Source organism: Hyperoodon ampullatus (genome assembly GCF_949752795.1).
Source record: "Hyperoodon ampullatus genome assembly, chromosome: 11".
In the NCBI taxonomy this organism is placed as follows: domain Eukaryota; kingdom Metazoa; phylum Chordata; class Mammalia; order Artiodactyla; family Ziphiidae; genus Hyperoodon; species Hyperoodon ampullatus.
Genome location: NC_136924.1, coordinates 90,012,635 through 90,032,466, shown reverse-complemented (window position 1 = coordinate 90,032,466; position 19,832 = coordinate 90,012,635). Strand labels below are relative to the sequence as shown.

Genomic DNA, 19,832 nt, shown 5'->3' with positions numbered 1-19,832 from the left:
TTAATTCTTCTAGATGTTTGTTCTTTAATTCTTCTAGGTCTTTGTTAACCATTTCTTGCATCTTCTCGATCTTTACCTCCATTCTTTTTCTGAAGTCCTGGATCATCTTCACTATCATTATTTTGAATTCTTTTTCTTAAAGTTTTCCTGTCTCCACTTCATTTAGTTGTTTTTCTGGGGTTTTATCATGTTCCTTCATCTTATACATAGTCCTCTGCCTTTTCATTTTGTCTATCTTTCTGTAAATGTGGTTTTTGTTCCACAGGTTTCAGGATTGTAGTTTTTCTTGCTTCTGCTGTCTGCCCTCTGGTGGATGAGGCTATCTAAGAGGCTTGTGTAAGCTTCCTGATTGGAGGGACTGGTAGTGGGTATAGCTGGCTGTTGGTCTGCTGGGCAGAGCTCAGTAAAACTTTAATCCACTTGTCTGCTGATGAGTGGGGCTGAGTTCCCTCCCTGTTGGTTGTTTGGCCTGAGGCAACCCAGTACTGAGGCCTACAGTTTCTTTGGTGGGGCTAATGGTGGACGGTGGGAGGGGTCACACCAAGGAGTACTTCCCAAAACTTCTGCTGCCAGTGTCCCTGTCCCCTCCCGCCACCCCCGCCTCTTCAGGAGACCCTCTAACACTAGCAGGTAGGTCTGGTTCGGTCTTGTATGGGGTCACTTCTCCTTCCCCCTGGGTCCTGATGCACACACTATTTTGTGTGTGCCCTCTAAGAGTGGAACCTCTGTTTCCCTTAGTCCTGTGGAAGTCCTGCAATCAAATCCCACTAGCCTTCAAAGTCTGATTCTCTGGGAATTTTTCCTGTTGCCAGATCCCCACGTTGGGAAGCCTGATGTGGGGCTCAGAACCTTCACTTCAGCAGATGGACTTCTGTGGTATAAGTGTTCTCCAGTTTGTGAGTCACCCACCCAGCAGTTATGGGATTTGATTTTATTGTGATTGCACCCCTCCTACCATCTCATTGAGACCTCTCCTTTGTCTTTGGATGCAGGGTATCTTTTTTGGTGAGTCCCAGTGTCTTCCTGTTGATGATTATTCATCAGTTAGTTGTGATTCTGGTGCTCTTGAAAGAGGGAGTGTGTTTTCATACTATTAATGATATATATACAGGTAGTAATTTTGTGTTTTTGTTCCATCTACTATTGTGGAGTCAAGAGAGAGGTTGAATTTGCTAAATCAGCCTAGCTTTCATGCATTGTTTAGAACAAGGGTCAGCAAACTTTTGTGTAAAAGGCCAGATAGACAACATTCCCACATGTGGATTCTGTTGCAACTACTCAGCTCTGCTGTTTTCATGCATAAGCAGACATACTATGACAAAAAAAACAGGAGTGGTTGTGTTCCAGTAAAATTTTATTTATGGATACTGAATTTTTTTTCTTTTAAAGAAGAAGTTTTTATTCTGTTTGGTTAGAAGGACATGATCCTTTTAACCAAACAGAAGTTCTATACTTATCCTTTTCTAACATTTTATTTTCTTCCTTTTTTTTTTGAATTTAATTTTATTTATTTTTGGCTGCACTGGGTCTTCGTTGTTGTGCGTGGGCTACTTTCTTTTTTTTAATTGAAGTATAGTTGATTTACATTGTTGTGTTAGTTTCAGGTGTGCCACAAAGTGATTCATATATTCATATATATATATATATATATATATATATATATATATATATATATATATATATATATTCTTTTTCAGATTCTTTTCCCTTAAAGCTATTACAAAATATTGAGTATAGTCCCTTGTGCTATACAGTAGGTCCTTGTTGGTTACTTATTTTATATATAGTAGTGTGTATATGTTAATCCCAAACTCCTAATTTATCCTCCCCACCCCCCCTTCCCCTTTGGTAATCATAAACTTGTTTTCTATGTCTGTGGATACAGACACTGAATTTTGAATTTCATATAATTGTCATTTGCTACAAAACATTTTTCTTCTTTTGATTTTTTTAAACCATAGAAAAATGTAAAAACCTTCTTACCTTGCAGGACATATGAAAAAGGCAGTGGGCTGATTTGGTCTGCAGGTAATAATTTGCTGACCCTCATAACATAGGGACTGATTCACCAAGGGAACTGAGAATTGGTAGGGAAAGAATCATTTGCTGATTAGTATTTACACTTAAGTGTACAGTGGGGGGTGGTACTCAAATCAGCCAGTTTAGCTACTTGTTAGTACCAGTTTTTAAAGGCTTGGTCAAGGAGGAAGGCAAAACCTTTGGAAGGGAGTAGTTGGGTAACTATCCATAGATCTCATATTTTTGTGCATTACTCTTAGGTCTTATGACAAATTCTCTGAAGTATTGTCTGCACCTACTGACAGACATTCATAGTTCTATAGGAGAAACATTACACCCAGGTCCTCCTCAGGTATGCCTCTGTCTGACCCCACTTAGCTCTTAAAAGTAAAGCCTGTAATGTATTTATATGATAGCCTAATGAAGTATATGGGAAGCGCTTTTTGGGGTGAAAAGAAATGTTTACTTGTTATGTTAACATGCAATCATTTGGTTGTTGCTAAGGGTAATATTAATTACCTTTTCTCACCTGCATAATGCACATTCTGTAGAGGAGCTGAAAAATGAAGAGAGGGAGAAGGGTGAAGAAAAATTTTGTGTTTTCCACATGGAGCTCACTGTAGTGGCCGCCATTTTTTTCCTTGGCATGGTCTAACCAGCTTGTCACACCTCCGCCAAGGTGGCAGTACTGCAGACAGCATGTTTTTAGTGCATTAACAAACACCCCAAAGGTTGTCAGGAGGGAGCAACCTGCAAGCCTGGAAATATTACATATTAGTAAAGGAACTGTTCTTCAAGTTTCCAAAATGTCAGTCAGAAAGATGACAATTGTAAGGATGAAAGGCAGTAAAGTGATTGAGAAGATTTTAGCACCCAAGCGGTTGAATTCAAAGGAGTAAGCTTCTGACAAGGGTTCTGGCATCCTGGTGACCAGCCCAAGGTGGTGCCTGACAGATGATATAAAAAATGAAAAAGCTAAGATCAGTGGAAGCATATTAAAAAGGGAAGAAAGGTAACAAAATAAAGCACCAAAGTAAAACATTTCAGAATCTCTCAGAAGCCTCTAACTTGAACACATTAATGAATAAGACAACCTGAAGTTTCATTTACAGCCTTAACACAAAGAACTGGTACTATTTTTTTAATATAAATTGCCATATAAATAATCCTCACTTTCCTTGTTAGGTAGAAGGCGGTCTCTTATTTTGACATGAAGATGAAAGGAAATATTTTCTCTGCTTTGACTTTATCCTTGAACTTCAGACATAATGTTAAACTTTGAACTCTTCAAATGACTTTATGTATGTTGATAGTGTCACTAAAAGTTCAGATTAGATTAGTTGGCTTTTGACTTTTCCAGTAGTTTCCTCTGGGTTTATATGGCTATTGCTTTAGCATCAGAAGTATTTTATTGCTTTAGATGTTTGCAATCACTTACTGCTAGTGATTTGCAATCTCATTGTTGCTTCTTTTATGATCTTTCAGATTTCGCCTTTTCTTTGACTCCATTAGGACTTCCTGATACAATGACAGATAAGAGATCCCGGTTTGGTTAGCAGTTCGGCTGTGTCATCATGATACAACTTTTCATAGCACTCCTTTTGACCAGATAAACCCTTTCACAAATTACCAAGACACCAAACCATGTTACAGGATAAACGATAAAATAAATATTAAAATGTTTGAGTTTCTCCAAAGAAAGCTGCTGTAGAAACTCAGATAATAGTTTGATCATCATTTTAATTATGTTCAAGTTTCCTATAGTAAAATGCTAGGTGAAATGCCCTCTAACCAAGTTCATTTAAAGCCACAGAGTATTGGTTTTTATATTTAAATAAAGGATATTTATTAATATTTCTTTTTATGGTTATAGAGTGATGATAGTGATTTGATCTGGTCTTTTCTTTAAGAGTTGTAATAGAACTATTATGTCAGTCTTTGATTAATTGAGGAAGCTGGGAGCCTGGTAATTGAATATGGAGCCTTTCACCTCTAAGTCACTGAATCCAATCCAGCCCAAATTGGTAGTGACCAAGAGTGATTACAGCAGAGGCCTCTGTGAAGTGTGTTGAGGTCAAGTGGAAATATGTCGGGATAATTGCTGGCAGGAGATAGGCTCATATCTACAGTCACTACTGCCTCTTAGTCACTGTGGCCAGACCAGAACTGAGAAGGCCAAGGGAACTGAAGCACCTGTGAGTGACCAGGGTCTGTGTCTCTTAACAAGGAAGTAATTAGGACATCTCTTTACTACTGGAGAAAGAACTTCTCTATTAGGAGACTATTCCCAGCTATTTCAATTAGTTTACTTAAGATTTTGGTAAGATGAAAACTGAGAATGTCTTGATGAACAGTCTAGAGACTGAATTTGAACAGGTCTGGGCTAGGTGGCTTAACTTCCTGACATTTCCTTCTCATCTTATCTCTGTTGCTCATCAACCTGTTCTCTGCTCAACTCTTGCAAAACAATACCATGTAGACAGGAGGGTCATTATTGGCATTGATCCAACTTACTCTGTGCTTTCAAATAGACTTTATTATTAAACAATAACTATTTGCAAGATGAAGGGTTATTTCAAGAGGTATTCTCCCCAATTTCCTTCCTATGTTTTAAATTCAGGACTTTATTGAATGTAATATGTTTTAAACTCACTAGTTCTTTTCCATATAAACAAATCACTATTTGTCACAAGATAAATTTGGATCTGCTTTTATGCATGATAAATTGATACCTCCAGTCTTATTAGGTAGTTAAATACCACTATCATATTATTTCTAAAAAAGGTAGTTCGGATTAGCTCTTCTGAAACTAGCTGTGTTAAAAGATAAGTTTTTAAAAAAAATTTCTCAACTATCATGGTCAATACATTTGTGAAATACGATAAAATGGAATACCTAAAAAATAAAATAAAAACAAAGATACAAAATATAAAACCTGATCTTTTGATTATTAGATTCAACAGACATATGATGTAACTTTCCATAATATTTCTACATGTTTTCTCTCAGTGTCTTTATTTTCTATGTTGCACACCAGTAATGAACAGTTTATGATCAGCACTACCCCATGGACCAAGTTTTGAGTAGCACTGCCTTGAATACACACTTTGAAAAATTAATTTATTTAAACAAGTAAAATTGTATCTGATATGGTGGTATGAAGCAACAAAAACAAAATGGTTAAGAACAAGAAATGATTAGGTATGAATGAGGTCTAAAATTTTAGCTCTCCAAGTGTGCATAATTGATGCCAAACAAATGTGAATGCAATCATTCACTCATTTAACATATTTATTTTGTACCTACTCTGTGTCGGGGACTTTTCTAGGCCTTAACAATATAGTAGTGAACAAGATCTAGAGATCCCTGAGAAGACACTAAACAAGCAGGGAAATATTAAGTGAGTTCAATGATGAAAATAAAATGAGGTGATAAGATAGACTGATTGTAGGTAGGGTGTAGAGGACACCTAAAGAGTTGAAATTTGAACTGAGGATTGAATAGACTGGAAATAGGCAAAAAGACCTGGAGGAAGCATATATCAGGCATGTCATGAAGTAGAAATGAGCAGGGAGAAGCTCAGGAACAGGAAAGGCCAATGAGGCAGTAGCTCAGGTAGAATGTTGGAAGAAGATGAGGTCTAAGATTTGGTCAGGGCCAGACTTTACAGGCCAAAAGTAAGGACCTTGGAGTTTATTCTCCATGTTATAGGAAACCATTAAGAAATTTGATGCAGAGTGGACATATGATGTATATTTTTAAAAAGTTACTCTGGAACTCTGGTAGTTGTGTGCATAATGGATTTTAAGGAACAAGAGAGGAAGCTGGAATACAGGTAAGAAATCGTGATGACTTGGACATAAAACAGCAAGAAGAGAAGTGAACAGAATGGGATGTGTTGTTAGAGAATCAATAGGATCTTCCAATGTGGGGAGAGGTTGAAGAAATGAGAAGATTTGAGGATGCTACTTTCCTTCCCCTTAAACCACTGGGTTTCGGTGACTTACATGAAGATGGAGAAGATAAGAATGGAATCCGTTTGCAGTTGGGTGAATCAAGAGTTGAGTTTTGGTCAGGTTAAATTTGAGATGACCGTTAGATAACAAAATCAAGATGTTGAATAGGAAGTCGGATATATGAGTTTCGAGGTGAGGAGAGAGGTCAAATGAAATTAAGCGTTTGGTGTATAGTTGGCATTAAAAGCTGTGGGACTAGAGGTTACTTAAGGAAAGAGGGTGAGAAGAGTGGGGTCCCTAGAATAAATCAGAGGGCTCCCCATTAGGAGACTGTGAGAGGAGAAAAGGTACCCAAGAGTGGACAATGAACTACCTGGGCTGTAAGTCAGAGAGAAGAAGAAGTAATAAACCTAAATTGATCAGCTGGACAGAGAGGGAGCCAGTAAGTGAGAACGATCAAGAAAAGGAGCTATATGGTAATCTGTTTACCCAAAGGGAGCACCCATTGTCCCATCCAAAGCTAGTTATCCCGAGTGTCAGAAGGGCTGTCCCCGTGAAAACATCTACATCTAAACATCACACCACCATCCTGGATTAATCTATTAGACTTAATAGAAAACTCATGCCTTCTGTACAAATAATTTTGTGTGTCTTGTAGACTCAACCTTAAAAAGAAAAATCCATTGTCATTATAATTCCCAAATTGGTTTTCTGCACCAGGAGCAGAAACAGGAAGGTGAAAAAGAACCTGAAGTGAAAATGCAACCGAAACTTCAAGCTCCAGTTTAAACATGCGTGGCAAACACACCAGGCATGCACATTTTAAAATAAAACAGATGAGCTATTTTAAATGCTTTGCTGAAAAACTTAAAGATTGTAGCCATTACGTTTTAAAAAAAAACTTTAGAAAGCAATTTTTCTATTCTTTGTACCTTTATTTCTTAGCTCTGATGTTCTGCTCCTCTGACCTTGATCTAATCATGAATATCTATACTACCTAATTATAATTAAAAAAGCCTACATTGCACTGTAGATGGTAGATGCACATTTTTTCTTCTTTGGTCACCTGCCAGTTCTCAAAATTATAGCAGTGGGAAGAAATGCAAATGAAGGCCATGCTTGACAGCTAAACATAATGGAATGCATGGTCCACATTTGAAAAGTTACCTTAAAATAAAAGGTAGCATATAAAAAATCATTTCTTTAAGGTCACCTATGGCTTTGAATTACAGCTTTGAGGAATTTCCAATTTAGTCATCAGAGAGGAAGAGGCCAAAAGAAGGATTATATACTTTTCTAGAGGCAAGACAGAGTTTTACTTCATCATAATTGGGTGATCGTATAACTTGGAAATAGAAAACAAAACAAAGCAAAACAACTCCAAAATATTCATTTGATATAGTATTGTGTAAAGTAAACCACTGGTGAACATTTTATATTATAATTTTACTTGCAGCTAATACAGTTTTTTTCTTGTAAATGTCCAAAGGAAGGTTACCTTATCACATGTTAAAATATGTAACATGTGGACTAGAGTAGGCTGGCAGTAAACAGAGGTGATCAGATAGATTTGTATTACTCGAAGAATTGTAATTCTTTATTCAGATGAATATAATTTCAACTAGGAGATTAGGAAGCAAATGGTTGGATGCCAAATAGTTATTTAGAAAATTTGAATATGAAAATTATGTATACATAATTAGTCACAAAAATCCAGAATTATTTGATAATTACACACTTTAGAATACGTCAAAGTGGTCTTTTGATAAAAGTTTATACTTCCTTTACATTTTCCTCTTTTTTGCCTTTTTGGGGCTGACAGAGAGGATCTCTCAGACCCTTTTTGCATAATGAACCCATTCCTCAGACTACCAGTAGGCTGTGTACTGCCTAGCTGTGATCCACAGAACACAGAGCTCTGAGAAACAAGGCAGAGGCTTCTGGGGATGATGTTTTCCCTGTTTCACTGCTTCAGTATGTGTTGTAATAAAACGAGCTCTAGCCTGAGAAAAGGTAGGCCTGGGTTCTGGTTCCACTTCAGCCACTGCCTGTGACATCTTGGGCAAGTCATTTATTTCAAGTATGTCTCATTTTCTGTACTCAGTTTAACAATAACAAACACTGAGCATTTACCATATTCCAAGTATGTACACAACACAGGAATTTCTAACTATATTCAGAAATAGATCATTTCAACACAACATGGTAGGTGAACTGGTAAAGATAGCTCAGGATGGTACAGGAGCAGGGGCATAGGATATGGAGTCTAGTCTGTAAAAGGAAATATGGGGCCCTTCTTGCCTACCTCGCTGGTATGTGGAGAAGTGAAGTAACAAGAGTGAATTTTTAAAAATATAACTTATTGCATTGCTTTTACTGGTAGTTGTATAGGTAAGTGGTAGAAACAGTGGTAGCAGTCAAAGTACTACTAAAAGTAAAATGTGTTATTTAGAAATTAAGGTCAGAGTTAAACAAGACAGATGAATATGAATACAGGTAGACTGACTAACCAAAGGAACAGAATAGAAACTCTAGAAATGCAAGTGGCAGTATACAAGGAAGGTGGCATCTGAAATTAGTGGGGAAAATACAAACTTTTTAATAGTGAGGTTGGATAATGTGACAGTCATATGGGAAAAAGATAAAATTGAGTTCACTCATAAAACTTATTCTAATATAATTTCCAAATGGGTCACAGATGTAAAGATAAATATATATACCAAAAGAAAATATGAATGAATTCCTTTATAATGTGGGAATGAGGAAAACTTTTTCACCATGAATCAAAATCTAGAAGCAATAGGGGAGAAGACTGATAAATTTGATTACAAACAAAAACCAGACAAAAGACAAAACAAATAAACAAAGTGTTGTGCATGGATAACAGCACAAGAAGCAAATTTTTTTTTTTTTTTTTTTTTTTTTTGCGGTACGTGGGCCTCTCACTGTTGTGGCCTCTCCTGTTGTGGCCTCTCCTGTTGCGGAGCACAGGCTCCAGACACACAGGCTCAGCGGCCATGGCTCACGGGCTCAGCAGCTCCATGGCATGTAGGATCTTCCTGGACCGGGGCACGAACCCGTGTCCCGTGCATTGGCAGACGGACTCTCTACCACTGTGCCACCAGGGAAGCCCTAGTCTTTCCTTTTTTTAAAAGCAGTTTTATGCCTTTAGATCTCTATGTTAGGTCAATGATCAGCTTTGAATTAATTTTTTAGTCAGGTGTCATGAGTAACTTTTTCTATTTGATATCCAGTTATTCTAGCACAATTTATTGAAAAGATGATCCTTTCCCCATTGAATTTTTTGGCACCTTTGTTGAAAATCAATTGACCTTATAAACGTGGTTCTTTTTTCTGAATTTCAATTCTTTTCTACTAATCTATCCTTATGCCAAAACCATACTATCTTTATTATTGTTGCTTTTTCTCTAGTTTTTTAAAACAATTTTATTGAGATATAAGTGAGATACAATAAACTGCATGTGCTTAAAATGTACAATATAAGTTTTGAATATGTATGCACCCAATAAGTGATCACCCCTTTCAAAATCATGAACATCCACTCTCCATAACTGACCTAGAAAAATAATCAAAAGTCAAACATGGCTATGCTGAGCAAGCTGATTGACTGTAATCCACTGATAGCAATTTATTTATCACAGTGAAGGGGGGGGGGTACAAGGTTAGAATTTTCTAGGACAATGGGGTAAAGTCCCTAGGCTCAGCCTCAGGTCATCCTTTCGTGCAGTTGCAAGCTGCACACTTGAACTGTGGCTGTAACAACCAAGAGAGGCTGGAACTGCAGAGCAATGTTACGGTCCTTTCCATCTTTAAGAAACCCTTTTTTCAAATGCTGAGTATTGCTGAGAAAAAAATCCAAGAGGACACTGTGTGACTCTTCAGTACACCACAGGGGGATGTAAACGGAATTGCTCTAAAGAGGGTCAAGGAAAATAGCAATTCTTCCAAGACTTACGTCTTGCGAAATATAGTTATAAACCAAAGAATTATAGTGCTGAATATCTCTGTATAGGGAGAGATTTCACAGAAAGTACTGAATGTGTTTTAACAAATGCCACCCAACCTATTTGATTGTGTAATTTTCTGAAAGAATTACCTAGTACAATCATATTTTATATAATCTTTGTTGATCCATGGACAGGACAAGCCATAGATAATTAAGGGTGAAACTGTATATGTAATCAACTGTAAAAAAAAAAAAAGAAATAAAAATCCACAGTCTTCAAACTCACCATTAAGACTCCTTTCATCTCATAGCTCACCAGCAAATTGAATATATAAAGCACCTCTCACACAGAAAGTCAGAGAGCAAAGCACTAAAGCAAAACAAATACGAGTGATTAAGGAAAATTGAAAGCAGCAGTAAAAATATGTTTCTTTAGTCTACTTTTAAATACAGACTGGGAACTGCAAATAATTGGGGGTATATATAAGTGGTAATTTTTTTTTTTGTTTTTGGTCTTCATGATTCTATGGTGTTGAATACAAATAAGGGGGAAAAACACCTATTGCTGCAAAATTCAGAAAACCTTTTGAGATTATTTATTTTAAACATTCACCTTAATTTATTTAGTAATAGTTTTTAAAGTCACTCAAATATTCTGTCACTTCTTAGACTGACCAATTTTGACATGCTTCAGACTTATTTTAAGTGATTTTTAAGAGAAATAATTTGAAATGGGCTTTCCAACCTACTTCAGAAGGTATTGAAGAGGGGAGAAAAACTTCTGGGTCTTCATAGCCTTAGTGGACAATATTAAGAGTTCAAACAGAATATTTAATTCTGCCTTGAACAATATTGAGATAATTCACGAGGGGATTTGTGGTTCTTCAATGGGCTAAAATTGAACTGTTTAGAAGAGTCAGTGGAACACTGGGGCGCTGATTTCATGGTGGATGGCTGTTGGCAATCATTGCTTCTTTTAGCGTAACCATTGGCCCACTGAAGTACTTCAAAGAATATTCTAGCTGACATGAATTTGGAGAAAGAAGGACCAGAAGGAAATTTCGCATTTCCTACTTTTAAAAAAATTTTTATTGGAGTATAATGATTGCATTAGTTTCAGGTGTACAGCATAGTGATTCAGTTATACATGTGCATATACTCATTCTTTTTGAGAGTCTTTTCCCATATAGGTTATTACAGAGTATTGAGTAGAGTTCCCTGTGCTATACAGTAGGCCCTTGTTGATGATTTTATATATAGTAGTGTGTTATGTTAATCCCAAGCTCCTAATTTATCCCTCCTTCCACCTTTCCCCTTTGGCAACCACAAGTTTGTTTTCAAAATCTGAGTCTGTTTCCGTTTTGTAAATCAGTTCATTTATATCATTTTTCCTACTTTTTATCTATAAATATTTTTCAACAATGCTATTAAAGAAAAGACTGCTTAACAAAGGAAGATAATTGATTTTGGTGAATCGACAGCACGATTAAAATAAAAGGTTTACTTTTAATTAAGAAATTGCGGGGGGAGGGAATGCTTCACTCTCTTTCTCCTGCCCTCCCTGCCTTTCTCACTCTTTTAACTTGCTCTCATTCCCTTTCTGTCTTTGTTCCCCTGTTTTCTGCCAAATCCCAATTTTAACAGTTGTTTATGTTGTTGAAGAGAAAACCATAGGCCCCAAATGGCGTCACTTGTGCTAAAGCCCATGATACCAAACCTAGGCTTAGATACAGGACTTAATTGCAGTTTCGAGCTTCTCCAGAAATGTAATCTTAATCAACCAGTCTGGAATTTTCTGGTCAGCATCACTGAGGTCATCTGTCATGTGGACCCTCTCCATCCCCCAGAAGAAGAGGCAATCTACATGGTAAAACCCTTGTCATTCCCTCCCCACCCCACCTCCCCAAAAAGAAGATACCCTGGACTAAAATTAATGCTTCCTTTTCTTTTGCGAATAGCTCCCTTGCCCTACCCTTCTTCCTATAAAAACCTTCCATTTTGTACAACCCCTCAGAGCACCCTTGTAGTCGTTGGATGGATGCTGTCCAATTCAGGAATCACCTAATAAGGCCCATTAGGTCTTCAGATTTCTGCCATTGAATTTTGTTCTCTTTAACAATGTGTATCATTTTCTCATTTCCTGAGTTTAAGATCTTTGAACCACTGCGTTTTTATTGATAAAAATAAGTCCCTGCTAATGCACCTACCAAGCTTAAAAGCTACCAAGCAGGGCTTAAAAAAAAGCAGCAGGCTGCAGGATCAGTAAGAAATGTAAAAATTTCTTTTTATTTTTTTCTTTCCTCAATACTTTTTAGTTTACATGGTTATATGTTGGAGAGGTATTCTGAGTGTATTTTCTGAAAGTTTACAATTCTGGCCAAGATAATGAAGGAGGTGCTTGTTGTAATTGGGGTGAGTGTGTAACATTTGTTAAACTTGGCTAGAGCCCATGAAAATAGAATTTTGGAAGGTCTAGTGATATTTTAGAAAGCTACTTACAAGCTATTCCTCAGTATGCAACTTAGAGGATATTCTGAGTGCAAGCATACCTCAGAGATACTATGGGTCCGGTTCTAGACCACCAAGATATAACAGGTTGCACAAAGTTTTTGATTTCCCAGTATATATAAAAGTTATGTTTACACTCTATTGTAATGTACTAAATGTGCAATAGCATTATGTCTAAAAAGAAAACGTGCATGTCTTAATTAAAGTAAAAATACTTTATCGCAAAAAATGCTAACCATCATCTGAGCCTTCAGCCCATGGTGGTAGTAACATCAAAGATCACTGATCGGGCTTCCCTGGTGGTGCAGTGGTTGAGAGTCTGCCTGCCAATGCAGGGGACACGGGTTCGAGCCCTGGTCTGGGAAGATCCCACATGCCGCGGTGCAACTGGGCCTGTGAGCCACAATTACTGAGCCTGCGCGTCTGGAGCCTGTGCTCTGCAACAAGAGAGGCCGTGATAGTGAGAGGCCCGCGCACCGCAATGAAGAGTGGCCCCCGCTTGCCACAATGAGAGAAAGCTCTCGCGCAGAAACGAAGACCCAACACAGCCATAAATAAATAAATAAATAAAGCAAACTGTCAACAAGTAAAAGTAAAAACACTATAAAAAAAAAAGATCGCTGATCACAGATCACCATGATAAATATAATAATAATGAAGTTTGCATAGTGTGAGAATTACCAAATGCTTCACAGAGACACGAAGTGAGCAATTGCTTTTGGAAAAATGACACTGATAGACTTGCTGGACACGGAGTTGCCACAAACTTTCTGTAAATTTTACAAAATTTATAATTTATAAATTTATAAAATTAAAAAATTTTGTCACTGTGAAGCACAATAAAGCAAAGCAATAAAATGAGATATGCCGGTATTAATAAGTATTAATAAGACTATTCCATGAACTGTTTTGATTTTGTTAGCTGAAATTATGATTTTACTATTGCAGAATTATGTAAATTCATATTTTGTTTCTCTTCTCAAGGATTAGGTAGATTTCTAAGTGTGGTAAAAAAAATTGTGAGGAATCATCAAAATTTTCTGAAGCATCCTGGTACGAAATAGGTGTTTCCTTCAATGTTTAGCTCCGTTTCTTTTCAAGAATATTTCTAGACCACATTTGGAATCCACTTTCCTTATGTCTCTGGAACTGTTTTCAAAATTCTGAAGCACTTGCTAAAAGTGCACGTTTGTTCCCCAGCTATGCTCCCAGAAAATTCTGATCTAGGAGGTTGGGGGTAGGGCATGGCAAACGTTTTTTAACAAAGCCCTCAAGTGATTCTTAAAATCATGCAGTGCTGCTTGAGAGCAGTGGTTCTCAAACCTGACTACTTAGGCAGCTTAAAAAAAATCCTAGTCTCTGGTGCCCACCTCAAATCAACATAATCAGAACTTCTGGTGGTAGGGCCCAGACATCAGTATTTTTTAAGGGTCCTCAGGTGGCTTTCTTGGACATCTAGGATTGAGAATCACTGCTCTCAAACAACAATCAAGTAAATGTTAAAATAGCTTTGGAAAAAAGTCTGTGGGATAATAATTTTTTTTACTTCTAGTGTTTTCCTAAGATAAAAGATATTAAATTTGAGCAAGTATTTTAAAATCAGAACAGTTTAGTATGAGACAGATATTATGTAGAGTCAAACTGAGTCCCAGATATTCAAAATTTCTGGGATGGAATATGTCAGTCTCTAGACTTTTTCAGGAAATTTATACCAATCTACTCTTTGAGCCTTTATATCATGTATAATTCACTCTGGTAACTGGTTAGTGACAGACTATGATATGCAGATGGGATGCAAATTATCAGGTGAAATAAGTAGAGACATGAGGAAGCAAGATTTAAGGTTAATTGTGGTAGGATTTAAAATTATGGTCATGAAAAGACTTAATTATTCACCATTCATTTTGTTTCCAGAAAAGATTCTGCACAGGTTTATTTACCTAGATGATCGCCAGTATGGTAACTCTTATTGTACATGTCAGATTTTGGAAAATGCTGAAAGAGCCAGGTTCCAATCTGGACAGTGCACAAGGAGATTTTGGCAGATTATTATGCCTCTTGATTTCAGGGAGTTTAGCTTTATTCTTTCAGTTAGGTACATAGTTGAGGAAGATCCAGTACCAGATGGTGATGTTGGCTGGGAGGGGTTTTCTCACCTACATTTCGCAGCTCTACTCGGAAGTGGTGCTTTCAATGCTTTAGACTTCCAGTCTATACTATTTCACATGATCATTGGGAAGCTTTAGGTGGTAGAGATGCAATGACACATCTCATTAAGGGTCCCGTAACTATGAACATCTGACATCTGTGCTGAAAACAGAACTGGATGCAGCCTTCAAGTGGTTATAGGTTCAAGTGCTGTGTTGATTTTTAATTTTTTTTCAGTTTATAAGTGATTTAATAAGCATACCACTGCTGTCATTAAACCAGAAAAATATATTTAGTAGAGACTTGAATTAGAGTATATTACTAAAGACATGAATTCAAAAATTTGAAAAATAATAACTCTTTCTGTAGGGAAAGATTAGTTGTCAAAAGTTAGCTGTGTTGCTTTTTTAAAGACACTGCTGAAATTCATTATAGTAACCAAGCTTGTAATTTCTAGAGGCATTTTTGACTTGGAGAAATAGATTATAAATCAATGGGCTGCTCATTTTAAAGATGGCCTTCCTCTTTCCCAGAAGTTGGACAATGATTTTAGCTGATGATTTATTTGTCATTTAATAATAACAGTCATAGTTACCCTGATTTGAATGCCTATAATGTGCTAGGATACTTTGTGTAAAAACTCCACAACAGCCCTCCAAGGTATCCCCATTCTGTGCTTTGAGAGGTGAAGGAACTTGACGAAAACCATAAGACTCCTAAGTGACAGAGCCAGGATCCTGCCAGCTATCTGGCTGCCCAGCAGGGGCTCTGTCCATCTTGCCACCAACCCCTGTGGTATGTACAAGAATAGAATGAACAGTCATTTCTATAAAGTGCAACAAGCAGCTGTTCATCAAAGTCTAGTATTTGAACTGAGAAAAAAACCCCACTGTATTCAGCCTTTAAGGAGCTTATTATTTCTACAGTCTCTTATCACATTAAAGAATAACATCCTGGTTCTTTATGCACATTTCTTGGTGCTTAACTTTAAAAAAATATTGCATGATCCCTTTATCAGAGATTTTAATGAAATCAGGAAATAATAAGTAACCAAATCGAAATGTGTTCATCCTAAATTTGGCCTGGCTACAGAAATTCATTTTCACCCCATTCCTCATCCCCACCTTTCCAATGTCCTAAAGCACGAACCCATTGGGTATTCCCTCCGTTTCCCCAAGGAAATATTTCATTCATATAATGTCTCCTTTGTAATCAACACTGAGAAATGTCACTTTGATTAAACGCAACTCTGAATGACTAAGACCACAGTACAATAAATCCTCCAGAGCTATCTTTCAGAGCAACTGATTGCTCCTTAGTCTTAATCCTCCAGAGTCTTATTTAATCAAAATGATGTTGCTAATTAAGGATTAAAACCTCCGAATAGAATAAAAAAGAAGGATTTTTCTTTCTCCTTTGGGCAGGTCAAGGAGGCAGAATTTGCTGTAAGGAAGTAAAAAGTCCCTTCCACCTTTGGTAAAACTGCATTATTCTCTGACGTTTGGACTTAATCCAAAATAGGCCTGAGTGCTTTGTAATATTAATATAATCGGGGGATGGGGGGAAGAAGGAAAGAAAGAAGTAAAAAAAAAAAAGAAAGAAGAAAAGAAAGAAAGACAGAAAGAAAAAGGAACTGTCTTAGATAGCTATATGTACCTAGATAATATTTATTCTAAATTGTTTTCCTTTAATGCTTTTAGTATGAATTTTCTTTAAACATTTTGTCTGATGCTGTCTGTGCATTGCTTTTATCCATTGCTAACATGGATGGAATGGCAGAATATTTTAGAAAAATGATGCTAACCCATTTCACAGAGAAGAGGAAGCAAAAGACAATATATCTCCAATATATTTGACATCAACTCGTGAATGCCAATAAGAAAAACAGAATTCTCTACTAAATGCTGAAATACTCTATCTTAAGATCAAAATCCCAATTTTTCCTTGAATTTGCATTTGATAATAAAAGTTGGTTCCTTGAAAACACATAAAACCATATAAGAACTCACTAAGAGAGACAAAGATGTATAGAAATGTAGTTTGATTTCCATGGAATACAAATTCTTTCAGGTGCTGGGGGTGAAGTGGATGTTAAATAGAGATGCTGGTTGATGTTTTAACGAATTGTAAAATACTTCTTCCATCCTTTTCATCTTCTCCCTGAATTTATAATCTCGGCCGTGTTCATCTATTACAATGTAGACGTAACTAATACTATCTACTGCTTATTGATTACCACTATGTGCCACATTCTCTGCCAGTAATACACATATTATTACCTCTAATAAAACCCAGAAAGAGGTATTATTATAACCCATCAGAAATGGTTAAACTCATAAAGAAGAAATGACTTGACCAAGGTCAGGCAACTGTGTGAAGTAGAATCGAGGTTTCCACAAAGGCCTGTTTGGCTCCAAAGCCACATTCTATTCAATATGACATGCCATCTCACACTTGTTTACTTGGAGGATAAGGTCATCAGTGTGTTTCAAGAAGGTGCTGGTAAACTGTGTTGGTCTATAACTGACTCATAGGCTCCCAGACTACTGGCTGAATCATTGTCAGAGGTATTGTTCCATTGTCACCCAGCCCAATCAATGACAAAGGCTGAACAACCATCATCAAAATAGGACCAGAGAGCAAACAATAAGAAATGCCCAAAGGGGGAGGAATGTCTGTTCCTGAGAATGCCTGTTTTCTCTCCTAGCCAGTGCTACTAATCAGTTAAAAAAGGACATTTCTTTCTGGGATCCATACTCCTGAAGGCTGTAAGCACCCAGTGGACAGATGATGGCCCTTATTTCTCCTGTGCTGAGGCAGATGGCCACCAGTGCTACGTGAAACAGCCTGGTCTGTTCCTTTTTTAGTATGTTGTTAATCATATGGTGAGTGCCTATGTAGAAACCCTCCAAGGGAAAATCAGCCACAGATAACAAAGCAGAGCCTATAGATAGAGAAAAAAAAAAAGGAATAAATATGTATAGACCACTGACTTACCAAACCACATCAGAAATAAGGTTTTTCCTCTGAACGTAGCCTCGTTATGCAATTGTCTTATTAAAATATTAATCATGGCAATTCTGGAGGTAATACGATTTTCCTAAATGTAAATATTTCCCTCAATATATGTTTTTAATGAATCCAAAGTCCTAGTTTTTTTCCCCTCAGACTTGAACTATCTCTCAGAGAACATACAAGCAAATCGTGTCCATTTTAACAAAGTTAAAACAATTCAGAAATACCTGATGTGAGACACTAAAGATGTTTGCAGTCCCACCCCCAGAGAAAAAACACCGTTCACAAGGGTTATTTGTTCTTAATCAACAGAGTGAGAGAAACCGCAATGATCTCAGACATCTCAGAAGCCTGTTAAAGAAAACGTTTTAAGAAGAACATTATTGTAGTTAGAAGAGAACATAGCCTCTCTTTTCCTTTTCTACTTTGCTTTTTCCTTCTAAATTCCTTTTATTTCTCTCATTTCTCCTGCAGTGGTGTGGAGCCTCCTTTGCCACACACATAGGTGAGAAGGCTGGGGACGGCTGTGAGGTGAGTAATGCAGTACAAGTGGGAAGGAGGGAGGAGAGAGTGACAAAGGAAGGTTGAAATCACTTTACTGTACACCTGAAACTAACACGACATTGTAAATCAACCAGACTTCAATCAAAACCAAAAACAAACCAACAAAAAGAAGGTTGAGCCACCTTCTCACTTCCGTCTTGCAGGGACCAAGCTTGAAGACTTTCCTTGCCTAATAATTACCACTCAATTCCATACTTTTGCTAAGCGATTTATAGTTTGCAAAACATTTTTGCATACTGCATTGTTTGACCTTGGAAAAACTTTGTGATGTCAGAGGATAGATTTTTTTTTTAATTCTGATTTTTCAAAAAAAAAGAAAAAGAAAAAGAAACAGGTTTGTTGAGGCTAAGTGACTTACCCAATGTTACGGAGTAACCCAGTTGTGATCTCCCTCTTCTTGAAATTCCTGTTATCACATGATCAAATCATCAATTTTCGGGGGGGGGGTCAATTTGATTAGGGAAAAATGGCTTCTCCATGTTAGTTTTCAACTCCATTTTATTAACTTGGCATTCACACCTTTTGGTATAAATGTTTATATAGTCATTTTATGTGGTTAGTTTTCTCAATTAGACTATAAGGGTATTAAAGGCAAAAATTGGGTCTAATGTTTCCATCTCCCATACAGTGGCTTTTGCAATGTGAAGAATGCATGCCCTTAATAGTTTTTTGGTAACAGATTGATTTACCATGAGGGTGTGCCCTCTACTGAGTTTGAAATGTTTCCTGTTAAGGTGAGCCAGATGTGCAGCTAACTTCTCTCTAGGTCAAAACTTTATTTCTATCTGCTGTAAAATTGATGTAATAAAAATACAAGTCATTGACATATAAGATAAAAAGATTCCTTGTTGATGTGTGCTATTGTGCAGTGCACAGTCTGCACACCTGTACTTGGTAACTCTGTATAAAGCACCATGATGTGTCATATCCCTTGCTAGGTGGTGGGGGTCTGCTGGTTCCTCCCATCAGGAGCTAATGCATCCATCAGAGAAGGCACACGTGCAGGTGGACAATTATAATGGGGCAAATGCAATCACTTGGGTATGATCAGAGTGTGGCTGAGCACGGAGGAGCTAGCAATGAACACTACATGAATCTTGAAGGAAGGGCCAGGAATTTTCATGTCTCGGTTATGGAATGGAAAGATAAAGGAAAATGACAATTTCAGGCAGAGAAAAGAGCAGATGTAACATTAGAAAAGTAGGGAAGCCCGCGAGGAGAAGTTCTGCCTGATTGGGTTCGTGTACTGAGACAGAAGTCTGGAGAGGTAGATTTGGGACAGGTTCTAAATGTTCTTATAAACTAAATTGGCTTTTACATTTTAGATAATAAAGCCAATGTATAGATTTATTCTTTTAGGAAGTCAGTGTTTTTTGGTAGAACAGCATTGGGGTCACACTGATGACTGATAGATGGTAAGCAGGCAATTGTAATGGTCAAGAAGATGAAGGCTGCATTTTTGAGCTAAGGTAGCAATACAGACAGAAGACATATTTTTGATAGAACCTCTGATACTTAGTGACTGGTTGGAATTTTATGACAGCCATGAGTGGGGGACACTAGGAAACAACTTTAAGTAGGAAACTGAATGGTCGTGGAATTGACTTGCCTTTTGTTTGCCAAATTCTAAGTTGACACTTCAGTCCTAGTCTGAT

General features: G+C 37.1%; 1 protein-coding gene across 1 annotated transcript in view; it reads right to left on the bottom strand.

Annotated features, from left to right (window-relative positions):
* Positions 1-19,832, bottom strand: part of SLC15A5 (solute carrier family 15 member 5) — a gene marked incomplete at both ends in the record, with an annotated part of 72,379 nt that overhangs the window by 50,450 nt on the left and 2,097 nt on the right. The window contains 2 exon segments of the mRNA XM_079714973.1: positions 2,549-2,777; positions 17,326-17,542. Coding sequence (XP_079571099.1) covers positions 2,549-2,777; positions 17,326-17,542 — 446 coding nt within the window.